The sequence below is a fragment of the Aspergillus ambiguus genome (genome assembly GCF_047715705.1).
Source record: "Aspergillus ambiguus strain CBS 117.58 unplaced genomic scaffold BDV59scaffold_1, whole genome shotgun sequence".
NCBI lineage: Eukaryota > Fungi > Ascomycota > Eurotiomycetes > Eurotiales > Aspergillaceae > Aspergillus > Aspergillus ambiguus.
Window position 1 is genome coordinate 524390 of NW_027395514.1, and position 21601 is coordinate 545990.

The 21601-nt window shown below is 51.8% G+C and overlaps 8 protein-coding genes across 8 annotated transcripts; 1 reads left to right on the forward strand and 7 right to left on the reverse strand.

Annotated features, from left to right (window-relative positions):
- Positions 1-423: 423 nt before the first annotated feature.
- Positions 424-1805, reverse strand: sar1 (Arf family GTPase SAR1). The gene is made up of 6 exons (XM_073696010.1): positions 1676-1805; positions 1436-1539; positions 1324-1363; positions 1167-1232; positions 797-1096; positions 424-721 (listed from the first exon to the last, which is right to left on the reverse strand). Exons 1-6 carry the CDS (start codon positions 1692-1694, stop codon positions 681-683), a joined length of 570 nt encoding a protein of 189 aa, XP_073553023.1. The 5' UTR covers positions 1695-1805; the 3' UTR covers positions 424-680.
- Positions 1806-2010: 205 nt separating this feature from the next.
- On the reverse strand, positions 2011-5122 carry BDV59DRAFT_166538 (DUF2457 domain-containing protein). The gene has a single exon (XM_073687730.1). It carries the CDS (start codon positions 4556-4558, stop codon positions 2339-2341), a length of 2220 nt encoding a protein of 739 aa, XP_073553024.1. The 5' UTR covers positions 4559-5122; the 3' UTR covers positions 2011-2338.
- Positions 4640-5332, reverse strand: BDV59DRAFT_2381 (uncharacterized protein). The gene has a single exon (XM_073696023.1). It carries the CDS (start codon positions 5121-5123, stop codon positions 4722-4724), a length of 402 nt encoding a protein of 133 aa, XP_073553025.1. The 5' UTR covers positions 5124-5332; the 3' UTR covers positions 4640-4721.
- A 1779-nt stretch (positions 5333-7111) lies between these two features.
- On the reverse strand, positions 7112-7868 carry BDV59DRAFT_2446 (uncharacterized protein). The gene is made up of 2 exons (XM_073696049.1): positions 7597-7868; positions 7112-7539 (listed from the first exon to the last, which is right to left on the reverse strand). The coding sequence occupies exons 1-2, from the start codon at positions 7774-7776 to the stop codon at positions 7183-7185; spliced, it is 537 nt and encodes a 178-aa protein (XP_073553026.1). The 5' UTR covers positions 7777-7868; the 3' UTR covers positions 7112-7182.
- Positions 7869-10891: 3023 nt separating this feature from the next.
- Positions 10892-13877, reverse strand: sha1 (putative calmodulin-binding protein Sha1; the record flags this gene model as incomplete). Its single annotated transcript, XM_073691709.1, has 3 exons — positions 10892-10938; positions 11078-11236; positions 11291-13877. The coding sequence occupies 3 exons, from the start codon at positions 13875-13877 to the stop codon at positions 10892-10894; spliced, it is 2793 nt and encodes a 930-aa protein (XP_073553027.1).
- Positions 13878-16168: 2291 nt separating this feature from the next.
- On the reverse strand, positions 16169-17812 carry BDV59DRAFT_206804 (cytochrome P450; the record flags this gene model as incomplete). The annotated part of the gene is made up of 1 exon (XM_073694858.1): positions 16169-17812. The coding sequence occupies one exon, from the start codon at positions 17810-17812 to the stop codon at positions 16169-16171; it is 1644 nt and encodes a 547-aa protein (XP_073553028.1).
- Positions 17813-18172: 360 nt separating this feature from the next.
- Positions 18173-19192, forward strand: BDV59DRAFT_197199 (S-adenosyl-L-methionine-dependent methyltransferase; the record flags this gene model as incomplete). The annotated part of the gene is made up of 1 exon (XM_073692856.1): positions 18173-19192. The coding sequence occupies one exon, from the start codon at positions 18173-18175 to the stop codon at positions 19190-19192; it is 1020 nt and encodes a 339-aa protein (XP_073553029.1).
- Positions 19193-19397: 205 nt separating this feature from the next.
- Positions 19398-20968, reverse strand: BDV59DRAFT_197200 (questin oxidase family protein; the record flags this gene model as incomplete). Its single annotated transcript, XM_073692857.1, has 3 exons — positions 19398-20362; positions 20489-20737; positions 20797-20968. 3 exons carry the CDS (start codon positions 20966-20968, stop codon positions 19398-19400), a joined length of 1386 nt encoding a protein of 461 aa, XP_073553030.1.
- Between the last annotated feature and the right edge of the window lie 633 nt (positions 20969-21601).

Here is a 21601-nt window from a genome sequence, read left to right on the forward strand (position 1 = left end):
GATTTGTGTTTCTACGCTGAATGTTTTCCATTTCTTCTTTCGCTCGCCTTTTAATTCCATTTCTCTGGAAGGCACTTCTGACAGGAGGGGTTGGTGTTTGTTCGATTTCGTTTTTTCCCGTCTTGCGATTTCCCCCATTTATCTCCTCCTTTTCTTGTTCGCTCCTCTGTTTTGTCTGATTCATTCCATTTGCCAGGGAAGGGGAAGCGACGGGCTGCATCTGGTGTTCTCTTTTGCCCAGTCACATCTTTTTGAAAAGAACATCCTGTGAGTGTAATGCCAAGCAATAAGCAACGACCTGTTCATCTCCTCGTCTGTCTGGTAATGATGGCCGTGGCCTCCGATGGTATATCCCGTACACGACGGATGGCACTGTACTCTAGATCAATGCATTGGACATACGGTTCAGTCTTGTGTCACTGACACTACGGGAAAACCCATGTAGTCTGTTTTGACGCTATGCTGCATTCAAGCTAAATAACGGTAGTGGTGGTATGAAACAACAACAGAAACAAAGCAAGGAATAGCAATGGATTGATCTAGTTTTTGCCATGGGACCGGGTAGATAATATCCCTCCACGAGCCACTCCAGGGGGTTGTACGTGGATGGGCATGGGATGGAGACGGGGGATTAAGGGGAGGGGGGCCACCCAACGCAACCCACAATCGAGACCAGCAATCTAGACGTACTGCGACAACCACCGGATACCCTCACCGTAACCTGCATCCCGTCAGGACCTCCACCCAGCCAGAAAAAAGGAGAAACAGAAAGGGGGAAAGGGAAAAAGGAACATACCCTGCCGCATCACAACCGAACACATGAACACCTCGATCGGCCGGATCCCCTCGAGGGGCACCTTGCCCTTCCCCGTGGTCTGGTACAGGCCGAGCTGGTGGCGCAGCTCGTCCTCGCTGACGGCGTCCGGGTGGTCGATCTTGTTGCCCAGCACGAGGAACGGCACCTTGGCCAGCTCCTCCATGGCCAGGAGCGCATCCAGCTCGGCCTTGGACTCCGGGAACCGCTCGTGGTCCTTGGCGTCGACTAGGAACACGATCCCGCTCACTTCGGGGAAGTAGTCTTTCCAGAGGCGGCGGGCTGGGTGTCGGTGTTCGTTAGCTTGGGGTTTCTGTTTCATCTGAGGGACGGGGAGGGGGGATATAGGTACCCTGCTGATGGCCACCGAGGTCAAAGGTCGTGAACCGGTTGTTGCCGATGGCGAGTTCCTCCGACGCTGCGAGCGTTAGCCATTCGTCCGTCCGTTCATGTCTATATCACTCCTCCGGTCGTTTGGTGGTGTGGTGGTGTGGGCTGTCGGCACATACTCGGATGGGCGGTGGGCTGCAGGATAGCGACCCGGTCGTTCTACACGAGGAGATTAGCGAGGTCGGTTTCACTTTTGAGGGGATTGGGGAGGGCGAGGGTTCCGTCGCGCACCTTCAGCATATGCAACAGGGTGGTCTTGCCGGCATTATCAAGACCCAGGAAAAGCAGCTTGGCGTGCTTGTTCAGCAGGCCCAGCGAGGCCAGCAGATCGTAAACTACCCGAAGTCCCGTCACATCAGCATTATTCTCGGTTCAGTTCATGGATCCATCCGGTCAGTCAGTCAGTCCTCGTCGGCTCGACGGCACTCGACTCGAGACGGACGGACGGACAGCCCAACGACGGAGACTTACACCAGTTGATGATCCACATGATGGAAAAAGCGATCGGTTCGAGGCGCACGGGGCGTCGGAAAAGCGCGGGGTGGGGGAGGTGGGATTGCGATGGACGAAAGCGTGAGAGGGAAAAGAGAGGGAAAAGAAGACGGCCAGGTTGTCGGACTGACGTGAGTTGGTGGTTCCAATCCCGTCGGGCGGTAGACGCCGTAGCCGAGCGGCTGTGGGCGCGGCTAGTGGTGGTGCCTCAGGCAGAATGCATCATTCTTGCATCATCCTTTCGCCGCTCACGGAATAGTACTACTACGAACCTACAGGTACTAGTAGGCAGCCATAGGCTACATGCATAGCTATCAGGATAATTCATCTGCTTGTCTAACAAAGGGGTATACTCCATAACCTCCATGCAAAAGGCCAAAAGAATGCCAAGGAAATATGTATACGAGAAGAACGAAAGTGAGACCGCCTGGAAATGCAGACAGATGTCCTCCATAAGGAAATCAGAAGAGCAAAAGTAAGAGTAAACCGTGGGACACGTCACGTAGTTAAAAATCGATACCAGTTATAGCGAATGTCGCTCGCTCAATGTACACCAATCAACCCGTATCAGGGGACAATAAGACTGGGTGACCGTTACAAGCAAAAATATGTACAATGAATGACACGGTCCGCCGGATGAACCTAAACAGATAGGACGAGCTGTGCGTTTTCTCCAACGCCGTATGCTCGGCACCTCTCAGCAACTGCGAGGCCCAGGTCCTTCATCCGTTCGGCACCCTTGCCGGGGATCGGTCGTCGCTCCATCTGCTCTTTGGCAGCTTTGCGACAGTGTTGCCGCCAGAACTTCTCCTTGCGTTTCTGGCGTTTCTTCTCGAGTCCCTCGACGATGTCTATCGGGCCTCGCGTATGCACCTCGCGTGTCCGGGACAACTCTCGCTCCGGAGACTCCCGGAGCGGAACGATGCCCGACCACTGGTGAGACTTGGTGAAGAAGGGGTTCGGAGTTCGGGGGAGAGACTTGGTACGCGTCATCGGGGGACGCTGCACCAGTTCACTGATGTTCAGGCCGCGCGGGTCCAGGCGAGGCACATCCTTGGTGGGGATGGCTTCACCCTTGAAGGGGGACTTGAACTTGACCGGTGGCGGAGGGGAACGAAGACGGCGAGGGGATGAACGAGCATGGCGACGAGTCGTCGGCGGCGGCGGCGAAACCATCCGACGAGGCGACGTGCGGGGCGAGACCTTCCGTGTCTGATCGGCACCGGGGCGGCCGCGAGGCGCCTCGTCAACCATGATCGACTCGGCAACTTCGCCGTCGTCGTCTTCCTCATCCTCCGGATCCGACGTAGGGAAGCTGGGATCAATATCCTGAGGGATGACAATCTGTTTGGAGAGACGACGCTGCTCCATGCGGGACTTGTAGGCAGCTTCCAACGGGCGATCTTCGTCAAACGTGCCACAGACGAAATCCGTGCTGTCCGGCAGATTGGGGGTGCTCGGGCGCATCTTCGGAACCTTCGTCGGCCGGCTCACGGCCTTTCCAGAAAGCGCGGGAGGCCAGCAGCTGTGACGGTCCTCATGGCCCGACTCAAAGGATGTGTTGGAATCGCGACGGGGAAGAACAGCACGAGGGATCTCAAGCGTCTGAGGGCTAGTCGCAGCGGTGGTCGAGGTAGGAGCCCAGAATTCGTATTCCGATCCGTCCTCACTCTCATCCGAGTCGGCGAACCCGGCCTCGTTGTCCGATTCGTTTCCATCGTCGGACGAGAAATCATGTACGGTAGAATCATCGTCGGCATCATCGTCTTCATCTTCATCCTCGTCGTCCTCGTCCTGATCTTCGTCATCCTCTTCCAGAGCTTCTTCGGCCTCCGCCTCTTCACCAAGCTTGCGAATGGCAATTTCTTTCTTCATACAATCACTCAAGGTGATCTTCTCTTTATAATCCGAAGACTTGATAACCCACTCGTCGTCCTCTTCGACCGAGCTGGCAAACTCGTGGAACCTTGTAGCCTCCGATTCCTCAAATTTGCCCAGTCCGCTGGGAATGACGGCTCTGCGGTCCTGTTCGGGAGACTTCGGCTTCTGTGGCGAGGGAACCGTGACAGCGGTCTTTTCCGGAGAAGCCTTTCGAGCAATGGGAGCAGGGGAGCCCCGAGCCCGCGCACGGCAAGCGGTGGACCGGAGGGGGGAGCGCTCCGGACGAGTGTCGGGGTCGCGAGCCGGACAGACAAAGGTAAGGGTGGTTTTCCGCTTGAGAGGTTCCGTGGGAGTGGGATCACTATCGTGGGCGGGAGCGATCGGTCGTTGAGGAGTGGGAGGTTGTGGTTGCGACTGTTGTTCCGGCTTCGGGTCCTCCGCTTTCCGTCCGCAGGCGAAGCTGATGCACCTCTTGCGTCCCAGATTGGCTTCCACCGCCGACTCGCCCACTTCCGGGGTGGTCGTCTTGGTATTCTCGGCCCGCATCTGAGGACCTTGCCTGGTGAAGTGGGCGGGTAGAGGAGGGCTCGGGGTGTTGGACAAGGAAGGGCTGGTCAGACCGCCATCGCTGGTGAGCTCGGCGGTAGATACGCCACTGACGCTGTAGGGGTAGGAGCGGCAGAAAGGGTGGTCCTGAGACGTGGGTTGGTCCGAGGGACTGAGGACCGGACTGTGCTTCAGGGCGCGGGTAAGAAGGGACTCCTTCTGGTCGGTGACGGTGGTAGGAGACTTGACGTAGACCAGACCATCATCGACGTTGATGGCGGAGGCGTTGAGAAAGCGATGATCGGGGGGTTCGTCCACGTCCTCAGCCATGTCGTTGTCCTGATGAACAGGCTTGTTGGACTGGTGGGGTGAGAGGAGCATCTTCAGGAGGTTGTGGAGAGCGGCAAAGGGGCGTTCACCACGCAAGTGAGCCATCCCTTGACAGGAGAAGGTGGAGAAGAGAAGACAGACCACGAGATCGGGGGAAAGGTGAGGTGGTGGTGGTGGTGAGGTGAGGGTCTGGACGGGTGGCGGGAGGAGGATAAAGGATGAAGATCACAGATAATCCGATAATAAGAAGATACTCTCTCGAGATCGATCAATCACGAGAGACACGATCGACCCAGAGGGCAACAGAAGAAAGAGTCCAGTGAAGGACGAAGATTGTCATGATATAAAAGAGCACATGGTGGGAGAAGGTGGGATTGTATAGAAGTAGCGGGTGGAAGTATAAGTGAGGGAGAAGAAGAAAGGGATTCGTAGACGCGAGCCAAGAGACTTGTACGCCTTCTTCAAGAAATGGCAGCTCTGGGAGAGCGCCAGGAGAAGAAGACGCGTGGAGAGAGAAAAACCCCCCCGGGAGTGAGTTGGCTGTGTGAGGTGGATGAGAGTGTGTGGGAAGAAGAAATGCAGATGGAGGAGAAGAAGAAGAAGGAATGGAATGTTGGAGTCGGAGAATAAAAAAAAAAATTAAAAAATTAAATTGAGGAAAAAAATTCATTTCAGGGAAGCCTGTATTGAAAATTCATTCGGTATTACAAATTGCCACTTCTGACCTCTTTTCTTTTTTTTGCAAACTCCCACCAATCACACGCCCCTCCATGCAGTCATCGTTCCTGCGCCTTGCAGGGAGTCCTCCAGGTAGACCGGGGGGAGATGAAAATAGATCAGAGACAAAGGTCCGCATCAAAAGCAACAGAGTCGCCGCAGAGGTAGAAGAGCAGAATTCATTTCTTTGACGTGGATGATGACGGCCGGTTTCATCCATCGGGATCGATACTATGAGGGATTTTGCTGCACCAGATGACTAAGATTACTGCGTACATAACCGTACAGAAGTACCTCCGTACTATCCACCTCTACCGAAGGTAGTTCCTCTGCGCACCGGGCAGAATCTACCTACAGTATCTACAGTTTCTACCTAGGTCCCTTCACCATAACTCTAGGTAGTCATATCGCTCGTCCTACCGGAATCACCAGCTTCCATTCTCCCATTAATCTCATATTAAAGTACTGGGGTACAACCGTCTGCCGTGTTCCCTCCCACCCCACGAGGACCACAGCACGAGCATGTCAGACAGCCGTAATTTACACGCCGCCAGACGGCAACACTGTCCCGACCAGACTCCCTCGACTCGCCCGCTTTCAGCCTGATCAACATCCTCTCTGATTCCTGGTTCGACTGGATTACTCTTCCACACTCTCCCAATCGATGGACCAAAGGACGTCTGAATCCTGAGGCATTGGTTCCCATCCTCCCTACTCCCTCCCATCATCAAATCATCATGGAACCGTCGAATATGAAACTCTCCAGCGTGCGGAGACCCCCCCCTGCCGCCAATCCAATCCCCCGGGTGTACTCCATACTGTGTACGCAGTAGACTAACAATCCCGCGCTCTACGCGCTTCCTCGAATCTATCCCTCCGTTATTACTCCGTGTCTGGTTACCCCTCATCGTCATTCCTCTCTACTATCTCCCACCTACGCCGTACGTCGTAGATACCTACCCACACACAACTTCCAAATTACGCCGTACGGCGTCCAGCTTCCGTCTTGCCTCATCTCGCTTCATCTCGTAGCCATGTTCCTGATCCGGTCAATTGTGTGTGGGCTGGGCGGGTCTGCCGTCACCCATACCCTAGGAACACACAGCACTAGCAACCGCCGTACCAAGAACCCTCCCACAGAAAAGAAGGGGCAAAAAGAAAAAAAAAATCCCAATCAATACGATACGGAGGGGAATGCCAGTCCGTCCCCTCGTATCTATCTTACGGAATGGAAGCTGCAAAAGAAGCCTCAGCGAAGACTACCTTGTTTTCTCGGACCGATCCCCCCTTGCGTAGGAGATGAAGTGTACACTCGCTCTGACGGCCCAAAAAAACCACCCCAATACCGGTCGATCCCACCCTCCATTCAGCCATGACGCTATCGACTTGGCCAGTGCCTGACCCTAGGCAGAGAGATACCGCGTACGCAGTAGGTAGTAAAGAACAGTGGGATGGATGATGTCGTCCACTCTCACCAAGACCAAGACCAAGGCGATAACTTCCATCCCAGCGAGACACCTCATCCATCATCCATTATTCGATCCACTATTGCAAACTACAGACTCGGCGGAATAGCTGACTCTTGGCTGTGTGACATCCGCGTAGATCATCCTCCACGAAACCGCTCTGGCACCGTAGGAACATCGCCTCAGCATAGCAAACCAGCCCCCGAGACATCATCACATTCCACATTGGATCATCTCAGCCTTGGCCTTGGCGAACAGGGAGAGACCGTCACCGAGTTGTCCATGCCTAGAACGACAATGCGAGCGTCCCCACAATGATCACCCCAGGGATGAGCATTCCCTCTGTCTTGTCTGCTGCTCTCTTGAGCACTCGGCCTGGGATTAGGTTGGGAAGCATTCACGACAAGAAAGACATCAAAGAGGAGGCGGTGTCACTGTCGCCCCGGCGAAGATCTCTCGTACATGGATTATGTGCCAAGGCCTTCCCTGCCCCTGTGAGACTGAAACCCAAAAAGACAGGGGTGATACTGGAAAGGCAGCAGAATTTCAAACCCAGAATACGCTCGGGGAACATTCAAAAAAACGTCTGAGTCGCCTGTCTATCCTCCTATATCCAAATGCCATCACATAACAGAAACTCCCGCGGTGACGACATGCGACCTCCATGAAGCGGTCAACACACACACATACGAGAGTAAAAAGGCCGCTGCGATATTTTTTTTTTCTCAAGAGGGGCGGAGACCCAGAGGACCAGGCACACTGGCTGGATGAACCACCCACGGCGCAGAATCTTGAGTCTTGGTCAAGCTTCCTGCGACTGAAGGATCCCCCCACTTGTCCCATGTCGGCAAGGTCATGTTGAATTTTTCTATTTTCTTTTGCCCGCGAGTGGGTTGCGGTTCTCTGCTCCCAGCAATCAGGATCGACTCATACATCAGCCACTCGGCACAAGAGACTAACCACTCTGCCATGCCCTAATACGAACTGCTGCACTCGGATTGCCCGTTTGTAGCTAGTCAGTTCAACAGCTTTGTCGAGCAAGTCACTCCAAGAAGAGTTCAGCCGCGAAAGCTTACAGGGTAGAAGGCAAATAAGATCCATAAGATACGGTCGTCTACATAGAATAGAAATAGAACCCATGTAAATACTCGCGGCACGCGACGCACCGCAAGCTTCGCTCCAACGACGAGGTGACCTCACCGTCGGCCAATATCTGGCTGGTGCTTCGCGGAGATGATGGGCATGTGGCAGAGGGACTTGCGCACACCGCAGCAGCCATGGAGCTTTTCCTGGTCGCGTTCCCAATCAGATCTCAACTAATCCGTCACCGGGAGACTGAAAGAGAAAGGGCTCTCCCCTCCATCGGTCCCCAGACGGCGTGGGCGTGGGCGTGGGCGTGGGCTATCCTCCACGCACACTGCGAGATAAGTCTTCGGCAGCAGCAGTTTGGGGGCGGACAAAGGTGCATGTAGCCACGCCATCCGTCGTGGACAGTGTGGGGAGAGGGAGTGACTTGTTCATGGACGGGTGGACTCCCCATGACTGTTCTCGTGTACTGCGTACTTAGAGTATCGAGGGCGCTGTGGATAGTCCAACGCTAGGATCAACGGATGGTAGGAGTCCGTCCTCGATCAGTTGCCTCCAAATGCTCCTACAAGCGCCGACGTCGGCCCTCCCAAACGGTTCGAGTTTTCTATGAGGGATTTACGGACGGTGCACGGGACTCCGGCTCACTAAGGGACTGAACCCACAGGGCTAAAGCTCCTTTAGCACTGAACAGACGACGCATGGCATTCCCAATCCGGTAAGCCTGCGACTGACGGTTGGAGAACATCTCCGCCGGGACAGCACGGTCTCCTTTCGACAGAGCGGTTCTTCAAGGATGAGAATGCTGGCACGGGAAGCGCTCTCGGGATCACTCCCATTGTCAAATCAGTGCCCTCGGCCCAGGCGCTAACTCCTGCTCCAGGCGGATAAATGCGTCTCTGCCGCCTTGACAGATGTACTGTGTCTGCAACTAAGCCATCTTACCAGGCCGGAGCAGAGAAAGAGGGGGCAACAAAATTATGCCGAAGTCGAAGCCAGATCGAGCACGATCTAAATGGAGCCGTGGACGGGGGACTGATTCCTCTGCAAGTTTGCAAGTTGCAACTTCCTCCGAGTATTTTTGAATACCATCTGGTATCGTACCTCCGTATCCTCCATTCGACAGGAAGCACGTTCGATACATGACCGGGCTGGATGATATCAGGAGTTACCACAGTGTAACGACACACATCGATCTTGGCTTGGCCCTTGCGGTATGGCCAGAATCATGACGGGAGGCGAGCATTTTTCCAGAAAACGAACTCCATACAGCGTCCAGTCTCACCCTTGATACGAACCGAGAGGCCTCCCAGCCTGTCTCAAGCATAATGCCAGGGGCGACGACGTTAATCCCACGATCAGTGAATCATAGAGCATCACGACGGCATGATCAACGACGAGCTGTCTCAAAAAGTGGACCGGCGAAGAGCAACAACGCAGCATTCTAGCAGATCCTTCAGTGAAGCCCAGACCAGGCAATGAAAACGCCGGATAGCGCCAGCCAAGAGCTCTGGCCAAGACGATGCCAAGATATAAACAGCTGAACAACTTCCCCCCCGTGCATTGTGCACAAAAACAATGTTTGCATATCCTACCCTCCCCTTTCTTCTTCATTCCACAGCAGCTCTTGGCAACGTCTGCTGACTGCGCCTCCCCCTCTCTCTTCTCTTTCATTCTTGCCCCGTACGGAGTATTGCAACTCAGATGAAACGGGGCAATCCGCCAAGAAACGAGGGTAGCAAAGTCGCCAGTCTGGATACCCGACATTCTTCTCCTTGCGCACGAGTTGTACCTTTTTGGATGCTGCATAGCACTGCCGCCCATTTCCTCCACCCCCCAGTGTCACAGCCAAGCCCGTCGCCAAGGCCATGTTGGATTCCTCCAGCGGGTTTAACTTCGATGGTGATGATGGGCTAGCCTCGGGCGACTCGCCGGCTGACCTCCCTTGTACAACCATCGCCGTGGATGTCGGAAATGCTGCGTGTACAGAGAAAAAGAAAAAGCCTGCCGGTAGATCATCGTCGATCATCTGTCCCTACTTGCTGCTCTTGGGTCTTGGCAATGGTTGTGACTGGGATTAGGTTGAAGGCTGTCTTTGGGGGGTTGAAATCGTCGCATGCGACGTGGGATGGATAGGTAGGCTCGTCCCGTCCCTGTAGGCTGAGAGTGCTGGAGTACAGCGTAGAGAGCGTCCCGGGGCGTTGACATGACTACATTCCCGGCTGGGCATTGTACGAACTATGCCGTATTCTGGGCGTACTGCGTAGATTTGAACACCCACGGGAACATATACTCCTGTATCAGGCGTACCCAACAGCCAAACAAGAAATAAACAACCGACGTCTCTTCGGGATCTGTAATGAACAGGAACTTGACGATTTACCCAATCGAGTAAGTTTCTCGACCTCTTCCCCGCATGTCATCCATCCAACAATGATATATATTGGGTATTACCCGACCATCCCGACAAATTCTCTTCCACCACCCTTCCACCCTCAACCTTCCCCTCGGAATTCACACCCTTGCGAGTCATGAGAAACACTACTAGTTCCTACAGACGTCATCACTGACCACTTCCAAAGAAGGGAGTCACAATACTCCGTAGTCACAGTCACATCTACCGTCAACTAGTCATGTTAGACCCTAACTACCCAACCACAACACTCTCTACGATCCCGTACGCGCTAGAAACACGGAAGACATGAGGACACCAGGCCCTCTGTTCTGAAGAAGGTCGGTCAGATGAACGCACGGGCTGATGTCATTTGGCGCTGCGCTTGGGGCGGTGATCTCCGATGTACTCTGCCACCCGTCTTTATCGGCTGCCTAAAGGTATCGCCACTCTTAAGACGACTTACTAAGAGGATTGGATGGAGACCCATAACCCGGCTGGTAGATCTTTGTTCTATTTATGGGGCTTCTTTGGACCATTGCAGTGGGGGAGGAGATGATCGATCTGTCGCTGCAAGACTGACCGACTGACGCAGTACTATGCAGCATACGTGGAGGGAGCTCGTGACGGATCCAGAGTTATGACGACAATAATGCATGTTTTCATTCTGAAACGATTAGTCCTAACCCATGCTGTACTCCTGATGTAGCCATACCCTCCAACAAAGGATCCCGGTCCTCCAGATCGATATTCATTGATCATCCAAACTCCACCGTGTCAACACCCATTCAGAACTCGATACACAATAATCGTGTTGCCTGGCTCTAAAGAAAGAAACGATAGTACTCAATTCAATGACGAAGCTGGCCGCGTAGAGAGCCATTCTCTTTGCAGCGATCTTCCCCTAGAAACAGACCGACGACGGGCTTGATGGCTCGCCTTCAGCGCACGATGACGCCTCACGCCGGCGAAGGATACGTCGCCATGCCTTCTGCAGCACAATTGCTGAGCGCGCTCTCTTCGTGGCAGAAAGCAGTCGGGCACAAAGGAAGGTGAGGGCTCCAACCGTAAAGTCGTGATCAGGGATATGTGATTTGGAACCCAACGGGGCGATGAGGGTCGCTGTGGCTGTCGCATTAGCTTCTGGTAAGTATACACCAAAACAGCACAACTCACCGAATTGTGCGCTACATCCTAAGCCTCGCAGGCGTGCGTGCAGCGAAGGGACGGGGCAATCTTGACCGATAATGTAGGGCTCATACTCATGCACGATGCTCTCGTAGATCTTGCCATCTCCGAAACTTGTAGTGAAGTTCTCTAAACGTAGGCCTTTCAGCTGCGCGAGAATTGTTGCCCACTGTCTCAACAGCGTGATAGACTCCTCCTTGTCGACAGATGTGGCAAATGCTTGGATATCCACAACCTGATCGTATCCAAGCTGGCTGATTGCCTTCTGCCTCAGCCTCTCTATTTCCTTGCGTACATCGCCCCAATCAAGCAGCCAGAACTGGCCCCATTTGCTAACCAGGTTCCAAAGAAGGGAAATGGTCTTTTCGCGGTGCCCGTCGACGATATCTTCAGCACGAACGTGACTGACCAATTTCCCAAAGCCAGCGGTAGAGCGTAATGCGTCCAAAGCAATTTGTACGTTGAAGACTTTCACGGCTCGGCTCAAGCATGGGAATTTCAACTGTCCAGAAAGAGGCCACTGACTGTCTTGATCCGTAGATGAGGGATAAAGCAGTAGCTCCACAATACGTGTCAGTCTCACGCCATCCCTCATGTCAACTGCGAGGTTTTCCACGGCGAACTCATATCCTTGTAGCGGACTTTCCTCGTAGGACAGATGACAGTCCAGATGGCCAAGCGCCTTGATGATATCTCCGCACGATGGAAGAAGAAACCCGGCCAGACCTTTCAGAACTGCAGCCGAAGAATTAAATTGCCCTTCAGCCAGGAATAAGCGTGGAAAAGACGTGCGTGCAGTCGTTTGCGCTTTGTCCAAAAGAACGATGACCATGATACTGCGGAGCACCGTCCGACGGTATGCACGGCCTGCTGCATCGATATCCTTTTCATCGTGGACTCCCGCAGATGGGTCCATGTCCTGATTCTGTAGCAGGAAGGTGTCCAGGAAATGCTCCAATCTCTTCACCAAGATCTTATTGTTACTCGGGTGCGCAGAGGCGTTGGTACTGTCTTGCTTAGATTTCACTTCGAGAATCTGGCGCCCTGTGATGGTCTCAACAGCAGCTCTGAGGGCTCCCGAATCGTAGGTTTGCAACCAAAAATCAAAGAACTTTCGTTTCATGCCGACGTCCTGTTTCAAGCGTCTGCTGCGAGAAAGAACGTTCTTCGGGATGCTCATAGCTCCGTACAAAAGTGATGCTCTGACTCTTTGATAGAGGTGTGCAAAGGATGCGTCTTGATAGATGGAAAGAAGCTCATGTCTCAGAATTGCAGGGTCGTCGCATGAAGCTTGTCTATTGGCGGAATGGAATAGATCATTGATTAATTGGGCTACGACGACTTCTTGATGTGAGAGCCAGTTGTCGTCATACATCGAGGAGTTCGTGATATCTTCAGGAATCAATGGGTACTCGTCTTGGAGAGAGCTGGTCCGTAATACGGAGGTGGGGAGATTGATCCCAATCCTGGAGCGTTCGAAAGAGTTGGAAAATATTGCAGTTTTCGAGGATGGCGCGGCTCGGTTCAGTGGGCGTGTCTCCTTCACCTTCCCACCATTTTCTCCGTCAACGTGTGATGAGCGGAACTTTGCATTATTCCGGCACTTGTGCATTCCTTTATGCAAAGATCCGTTAGTAGTCTTTGCCGCCAAAGGTTTGGAAATGCTCGTACGCGCCGGAGGCGCTGTTGGTATACAGATAGGTTTGATGTCGCCAGGCATGGGATTATCAGGGCGTGATTTGCTGTTTTTGCTGTCCATGAGTACTGTTCCCGGGGGTACATTCTCTTTGCCTCCATTTTTACCCGGAATGTCGACGTAAATGGATTGCTCTTGTGCAACTTTCACGCTCTGCTGTAACGGGACTCGCTGCGCGGATGGACGCTTAGATTGCATTGCTTGTCGTTTCTTCATGATCTGTAATTCAAGACTTCCAAACTGTGCGCCATCATTTACCTGGTAGTTGCTTGGATCGGATTTGAGTGGACTGAAGATTCCCATGAACACACTGGCAACGGTGGTGTCGTCCGGCGGGATGTAGATAGTGTTGCGTCTGACATCTTTCTTCAACGCGTCCTTGGGCCGAGACTTATGCGTGTTGCCATTTATCTGCATGAGAAGTTCCTTGTTCTTTTCTACGTCGACTCTCTCGCTCTCTCTTCTCTGATCAAGTCTGCCCTGCTGTGTCACATGTTTCGATATCGGGCTCGGCGCAAAGCTGACCTTCGGACGGAATCGCTGTGCAGGCTGAGCCAACAGCGATGGCTTGCGGTTCGACATGGTAGAAGCAGCCCCAGGCTCCCTTTTCATTTTGGTAGTCGGCGCAGACTTGTCCCCGCCATCGTCGTGGATCGAAAACGCGGTACTGGTCTTGGTTCTTCTTCTGGGCTTGGCACCAGTCAAGACCGGAGCTTTGATTTCGGCCGTGAAGTCGAGGTTGGCAGTATCGTCGCAGCTGGACAGACTATCCTCCCACAGACTCGAGTACGCGTCGCTCCCGTTTCTACTTCGCTCGAGCCGCGAGGAAGCCAACCTGGACGGACAAGGCGTGCTGACCTCTTCCAGTAAACCAGACATGGTGCTGAGACTCGTCGTTAAGCACAGAATGCTGGTCGGAATAATTCTCAGGAGAGGGACATTTCTTGTGTCGTGCAGTTCAACAGGTGAGGTCTGCCTTTCGGCTCGTTGAATCGAGGGATAAGTAACTAGCCGAAAGCTAGTAACGCGGGGGGGAAGAAGCGGTGACGATCAACCAAGAGTGGCGAACAGAGGTGGTGTCAGGCAGATTAGCGGTATGAAATGGGGATTGATTAAGATATTGAAACCGTTGAAGAATGTAGGTAGCGACAGATGGGGTTGGATGTTCGAAGGGAGTTCTAGAGACGCGATGTTGACGATGGTGGTTGCCCGCGCAACGGTTTCTGCCTGAGGCAGCATTGGCTCTATTGCCTGCAACCTTGTCTACTACTGCCTACAGCGTAAGGGACATAGGAATATAGAAATGATAGGGTTGACGGAAGTGTAGTGAGATACGTATTGGACGTACGTTGAGCTATCCAGATGATACTGCGTACTTCCAGCAGGACTCGCCATGGAAACTTACCTAGGTATAGGGAAGTCACCATGGTTGTACCTACACCACGAGTTAAGTGGCGACCGCTAGGATAACATCAGAGCTCGTCAGTTAATGTAAGGACTGCAACTCCAATTTTTTTAACAATGAAAGGCAAGTCTAGTATTAAAGTAGGTGGTCATGTAAACTATCAGCCAATATAGGAACAAAACCACCATTGACAGGAGATTCCGAAGAGCTTTATGATTCGATACTCTTCCAACCTGAACCCAGAAAGAAAAAGACACACTCTTGTAGTATTGAGATATTTCATAAACCAAAATAGTCATCAGGCTATCGCAGTTATGAAGAGCAAGGCTGTTCGCAGTCGTACTTCGGGGTGTTGGTGGGAGACCAATCTTCGAAGTCCTGCATCCAGGCAGTATAATCACCACCATCATCACAGCGCCGACGCTGATAGCCGTAGGATACGACATATTCTGGCTGGACATACACAACATGGCACTTCCCATCATCCCAGTTACACTTGTGAGTGTCTTCCGCGGAAGTACATTCTTCGGTGCCTTCGGAGGAACCAATGCCGAAGCTGAGGATTTCAGATGCGATCCCCGCGGACACATCAATGCTTGTGCTCTGGCACTTCTCGGAGCCCGTCATCTTTTCTACCTCGCAGTAACTGGTGCTGCCGCAGTCAATCTCCGACGAGGCTTGCTCTAGATCGCCGTACTGTGTCTCCTGCGAGACAATGAAGTAGTCGTTCCAGCATTTAACCCCGGAGGCGTAATAATGTTCGCCGTCAGATCCGATGTAATCTCCCTCGCCGTCAGTGTATGCGCTTCGTTTCCATTGCGTAGGAGTGTTTGGTGGTAGCCCTGCAACCGTAGGGATCATGGTCGCGGCAAGAGCCAGAGTAGCGGTAATTGGGTGCAGCAGCATTTTGTCTGTAGATACGTTAGTATCCAAGATAGTATGTGCCCGAAATACAACTCACAGTGGTTGTTTCTGGGACTGAAAATTCGTTTGCTTTCTTTACGCGAATAATTGGGATCTCCTGCTTTGTGAGATCGGGAGATCAGGTAGAGATGAGATGTTGTTATCTTAGAATAAAGACTGAGATCCATGGGAATTTGAGCACATATTTATATTTGACTGTACAACTTGTTGCTTTCCTTTCTATTCAGTGTCAGCCTTGCGATGCATACATATTCTGGCTGTGTTCATCGCCTACTCGGCCAAGTTCTTGGCCCTCATTCTGCACCACTTGGCGTCATACAGATTTTATAGAATTCTCCACCAAATTGACAATCACCGAGACTACGGAAGAGCTGTAGCCAAGTATCCGGAAGCAAATACTATTTTCGTATCCTTCTTGAGTCAGTGATCGCATCGTGTTGGCTGTGTTGGCTTGATGCATCCTCTAAGCGAAGAGGAGAATCGGAAATTATCCTAGCCCTGCGAAGGAAGTTCTCCGGAGAAGGGAGTCCCTTCGCTACTTGCGGTATGCCTTGCATAACCCAATGTTCTGAGGTGGAGCTCGCTGAATGTATCTTGGATAACACAGTGTACTTATTATACCGATCGACGATGTCTTATAATGACTATTTTGCTCCGTAAACCCAGTCTAGTCGAGCACCCTCCAATCAACTCAGCTGCGACGTACAAATGTCCTCGGAATTTCGGAAACAGATACTAGTATGTATCGCCGAGGAGAGTTCTCAACGGCGCATATGGGGACCACAGTATAATGTATAATTATTTGTTAGTGGCCGAAGTACATTTGGTTTCCCACATCTATTTACAACTGTATCATACCATCTACATCCACTGGTATCCCTCGTAGCTCGTACCCTTCGTTTTGTGCTATCTCCCAATACTCCTTTACAACCCTGAGCCTGTCTTCCGTCCTTGGAATAAATCGTGCAGCAAAGGGTTTTGGGATGGTGAATCCCGCGTCAGCATAGGCATCGCCACTCAAATCAAGGGCCATTTCGATATCATCAACAAGCGGTGGGCGGATCTCATACGCCCACAGAATCCCCGCGAGCGCAATATTTAGCGAATTTTCGGCTATTCTCGCACCCGGGCATGTTCTCCTACCGGTGCTGAATGTGAAATGATCACGCTTAGAGGACTCACTCATCGCGGCGTATTCAGAACTATACAGGCTGTGATTCAGATATCGTTCGGGCATGAAGTCAAATGGCTTTTCGTATCGAGATGGATCATAATGTAGAAATGCCGTGTTGGCAAGCAGAACAGTTCCTTTCGGGATAACATTGCCTTTGTAAACGATATCCTCGTCCGCGTAGTGACGGATTCCCGGGGCAAGGATGGGGTTCATCCGAAGCATTTCTTTCACGCAGGCACGGATGTATGGAAGGTTCCGAATGTCTTCAAACGTCGGGAGACGGTTCGGTCCGACCACATCCATCAATTCCTTGTGGGCTTTAACCTGCACCGACTTGTTGACGGCGAGATGGAGCACGAGACTGTTCAACGTGGCAGCCGTGGTCTCGAAACCTGCCTCAACCAGACCGGTCGTGAGCCAGATCAAATGCTCTTCGTTGAGTCCCTGCGCATACCATGATTCCTTGTTCTGATAGATAGTCCTAGCGTAACAGTGCGGCGCCTTTCCAGAAGCGACCTGTTCTCCGAGCTGTTTCCACAACACCATCTTGATATCCATAACTTGCTTCGCTGCGACCTGAGCCGCCTTAAGCCCTGGCTGTAGCCGCTTGGGTAATTTGGCCAGAGGTGGTATTTCATCAACAATAAAAGCACCCGGCCGGGATGTGCTCCGTAGGATGGCCTGAGTTTTGATCGAGTCCTGTACCGCTGGATGATCCATAGACTTCACTCTTGTTCCAAACGTAGTCGTCATTATGATACTGAATGCATACCGTCGCATATGCTGATAGAAATTCCTCTGGTTTTCGTTGTCCATTCCAAGGTCGAAAAGCAGTTGTTTGGCCTCGAACTCTTGGCTGGGAATGAAAGTTGCCGTCATGGGCACTGTAGTCATTTGACGAACAGCGGCTCGAAGAGCTCGCCAGGTAGATCCGTATGGCATGGTAGGCATACGATTTCCACCCGTAACGACATCATGACCCAAAGGCGAAGGGGCTTTGGAAGAGGTGTGTACTGCTTGCTTCTCGAGGATCTCGCGAACGGCTTCGGGGCTATTGATCACGACCCAGTCATACCAACCAACCCTGATCTTGAAGACATCGCCGTACTCAAGTGCCCATTTGCGAAAGACGGCCGGCGCTTTGGGTGGGAGTTGATATCCAATTCCGATGAAAGGATAGCCTTTAGGACCGGGAATGAAGTCGAGCCGTCGGTCTCGGCGACGCCATTTTATGAGAAGTGTCGAAATGAGCAGGAGAGAAGCCAGACAGAGGAGGCGGTAATTGTGATAGAGAGTGAGTATGTTGTCCATTCTGTTATAGGGTGTCTTTCTCGCCCGGAATCTGATGGCATACGAACTGGGATTTTGTTCGCCAGAAGGGATTGCCCATTCTCCATTTGGGAGCTACGCGCCACCGGAGTTAAGCCCTTCGTCATCGTCAAGTCCGTTTCAGAAATATCGTTTACCTTCGTGGGAGAATTGCCTAACTCCGACCTCCTTGGCGTTGCTCATGGGTCTGTTTTGGGGCTTCGGGTCCCGAACTTCGTGCCGATATTGCGAACACGAAATATACCCATGCAAAAGTAAAGAACTAGTCTTACGGTTTGCATAAATATAGCGCATCCAATCTGAGCAAAGAAATTTATCGATAGAACCCAAAACGAAGAAAATATGGCGACCGCAAACTCTAAGACCGGTACAACCTATGCCACAACTGATTGGAACAAGTACCAGCAAGGCCGCCCTCGGTATCCGCCGTCGTTGACAAAAATTATCTGCGGTTATCACAATCGCCATCCCTCCGCAAAATGGGAGCGACTCATCGATATTGGTGGTGGCTCTGGCATCGCCGCCGCCGATTTCATGGCCAAGTTCAAGACAATCCACAACTCCGATCCAAGTCCATGGAATGAGGAACAAGCCCGAGCGTTTCTCTCGAACTACGCAGAGGAGCACGGATTGAACCCTCAGCTGGAATACTCGCAGTGTACAGGAGAAGAGACCTGGAAACACACAGGCGACTCTTCAGCGGATCTTGTGATCGTCGCAACAGCAGCCCATTTCATGGACCCCGACGGGCTGGTCGAATGCGCCGCAAAGATTCTTCGGCCTGGGGGAACTCTCGCAGTGTACAGTTACTGGAATCCAAGTTTTCCCGGGCGCTCGCAGCGCTTCCATGAGATCTTCGGCAAGACCTTTGATCGTTTAGTTCTGCAAGAGCTCGAATCCGACGATAACGGAAACAATGCCCGGCTTGCTAAAGTTGTTGAACGCCGGATGACTGGTGGAGGGTGTTTGGACTCTGTCCCCTTGCCCGCAGAGTTCTACGATGATACCAAACGGGTTTACATAAATGCTGAGCCAGGCGACATCCCTTACAAGTACCTGTATCAGAGATTCGCCGCCCCTGGTAAAGATGTTGGTGGAGTGTCTAGGGTTGATGAACGTGATGAGATTGTTCAGTATAAGACAGACAGAGATGTCGAGGCTGACGGGTGGTCGTTCGAGACAAAGAAAGATTGGTTTCCGGTATTTTTCAATACGATCCGACCAGCAAACAGTAAAAGGACCGAGGATGAGTTGGCTGAGGCATATAAAGAGTGGGAGCAGGCATTTGATGAGGAGTGTCCGAATGGAACGGTGCAAGTACAGTGGCCTTGCTATTTGGTGTTGGCAAGGAGAAAGTCGTAGAATTACACGAATGATTCTTTGGCTTCAAAGGCATTAGAGCTTGACTGCCTGTTCTATATCCAAGGATCTCTCCAATTTAGTTTTGCGTCACACACGTGATTACATATATTTGCGTTCGCATGGGAACGAGGGGCTCATCAATTGTAGAGCTCTCCTGTGTCTTGATATATTCTGTTATAAAAAAGAAAGTAAAAAGACATACGGACTAGGCATGGCTGCTACCCTCTTCCAAATCAACAACATACTGCCATGCATTCTCAACTCCACCATAAAATACCCAGCGCGTCATGTTATTCACGACCATGTCACCTCCTCTGCCCACATTCTGCATGACCCCGTATCTGACAGCGTTAGGCATATTGTGGCCACCGGGTTGAAGCGCTTCTTCGGTAGAATCTACAGTCATATGCGCGATTTTGAAGAAGTCGGCCTTTGTAAGAGGGAAGCCCCCAACAGGATCAGGCAGCTGCTCTAAGCTGTACAAAGCGCGCATAGCCTTGGCCACATGCCCCTCATCTTCGTAAATATTGGCGCGATGAAAGAGATCCGGCCAGCCATGTTCGGGGTGTCGGGGGGTATAGTCAATTACCCGCTGAGGATATAGATCCGGGCAACCCGCAGCAGCATACATTACCGCGTCGCACCTCGCTTTGGATTCGATAAGGCGAGCTTTTTCCTCGTTGGTCAACCAGTCCAACGCGAGGATAGCGGGATAGAACACGGAAAGTGTCAAACAGTGGAGAATCACAAAGTCTAGCGTTTCTCGTTTTCCCGGGCGTTGGGCAGCCCCCATCATATATGCACAAGTGTACATCATATCGCGAGTTTTAGCCTGAATGTCCTCTATTTTAGGGCCCACTTGAAACAGACTGAGAAATGGTGCGAGCTTCTCGCCAGTAATTTTTGCAAGCAACCCATCTTTGATCTTGTTGAAGGGATCGGTGGGCTTGACCGCGGTAGAGATTTCGGAGTCGCTGCGGAGGCTTTCCAGGACATCAAGGAGGTATCGAGATGGAACATTCTTATTCGTCTTGAGATATTTCTCTGCCGGGAGGAGGAATTTCTTTGGCCAGTTGTCATGAACACAAGCTGCGGCAAGCGCTTCTGCAATGAGACTGGGTTGATTGAACTCTAGGGCGCATCCGAGGTGGATTATTGGGTGAACCAGGTCTGCACAGTGTTAGCCAAACACGCACGTTTATAGGTATTTATAGGTCTGGATAAGGGGTCTTTTACCTGCATACATTCGATAAAATATATCGTCTGCACGGGCGTCTCCCTTCAACAGATACTCACGAATAACTGCTGGCACACCATTCGCCTCGATTTCTGCTTCGAAGAACCTCATGAAATCCACATAGTAGTCATCGCTCCCCAGACACTTGTCGAACACCTCCGGATCTTTCAAGTCGAGAGCCTCCGAGAATATCCGCTCAGGCTTCTCGATGGGGATTTGGTAACGCGCATTATAATCCCACATTCTCTGGATTTCTTCAGGAGTGGCCCCCAATGCCCAGATGCTGAGAAGGTGGTGGGCAATATGATCTGGAGAATGTCAGCATCATTCCTCCTGATCTTTGTTCTCACCCCAATGGGTGACGTACTGTGAAATCCTGCATTGAATCGTGTGTGGTACAAGTTGTGGTTGATCGTAAGGAGCTCTGATGCCTTCTTTGCGCTTTCTGCAGTTAGGCCTGCAGCATGGGTATGTCCCGGTGTGCCACTGGGAGTCAGCTGAATGGACTTGGTGGCACTGTATGAATGATCGACAGTCATTTTGGGCGAGCACTTTGAGAATGATTTTATTGAGATACTATCTTCTGCCTGTACTCAAAGCGGCGTATTTCTGGGTCATTGCTTTGACTAGGTGCGCAGCGACTTGATGTCTATTCTACACCACTCGGGCTTGATTATATTGTTAACTCCTAATACCGATGCTTGAACAAGGGCTGACTACAATAGTACGTGTTTTAGAGACACTAAACCTCCAGAAAAATTCAACGAACAATGATAAATACCGAAATAGTTAGCTAAATACGTAGCTTGGTTGATCAATGTAGAATCCGCTCGGAAACCCCATCTCCTATCCCCGTAAACGAGAAAGCCGTCGTTGGTTATCAGTTTCGATCGTATCGACCTGCAGATTCCCGGAAGCTATCTGGAGCCCGAAGGAAGACTAGAGAGCAGAAAAGAAGTCAGATATTTTCCAATCGTCAGCTTGGGTTGCATTGACTTTGCAAGTCCTCGGAAAGTGCTCGGGACCCGAAGTGCCCTAGCTGTTGTTTCATAATGCTGCTAACTCGTTGACGGGAACAACCGGGTACAGATTATGAGGTGGATTTAGTAATAGGCGACTAGATGATCTATCGTCGACCCCGGCAAACACTTTGAGAGCTTATTGGGGCCCGA

What these genes read in the sequence shown, in the direction of transcription:
- BDV59DRAFT_2381 (XM_073696023.1), bottom strand. Translation starts at nt 5,123, where the DNA reads ATGAATTTTTTTCCTCAATTTAATTTTTTAATTTTTTTTTTTATTCTC.
- BDV59DRAFT_166538 (XM_073687730.1), bottom strand. Translation starts at nt 4,558, where the DNA reads ATGGCTCACTTGCGTGGTGAACGCCCCTTTGCCGCTCTCCACAACCTC.
- BDV59DRAFT_2446 (XM_073696049.1), bottom strand. Translation starts at nt 7,776, where the DNA reads ATGGGTTCTATTTCTATTCTATGTAGACGACCGTATCTTATGGATCTT. An exon ending in TATTAGGGCATGGCAGAGTG is followed by an intron (nt 7,540 to 7,596) that starts GTTAGTCTCTTG and finishes TGCTGGGAGCAG; the next exon opens with AGAACCGCAACCCACTCGCG.
- sar1 (XM_073696010.1), bottom strand. An exon ending in GCAGCCCACCGCCCATCCGA is followed by an intron (nt 1,233 to 1,323) that starts GTATGTGCCGAC and finishes TAACGCTCGCAG; the next exon opens with CGTCGGAGGAACTCGCCATC. An exon ending in CCTCGGTGGCCATCAGCAGG is followed by an intron (nt 1,097 to 1,166) that starts GTACCTATATCC and finishes ACCGACACCCAG; the next exon opens with CCCGCCGCCTCTGGAAAGAC.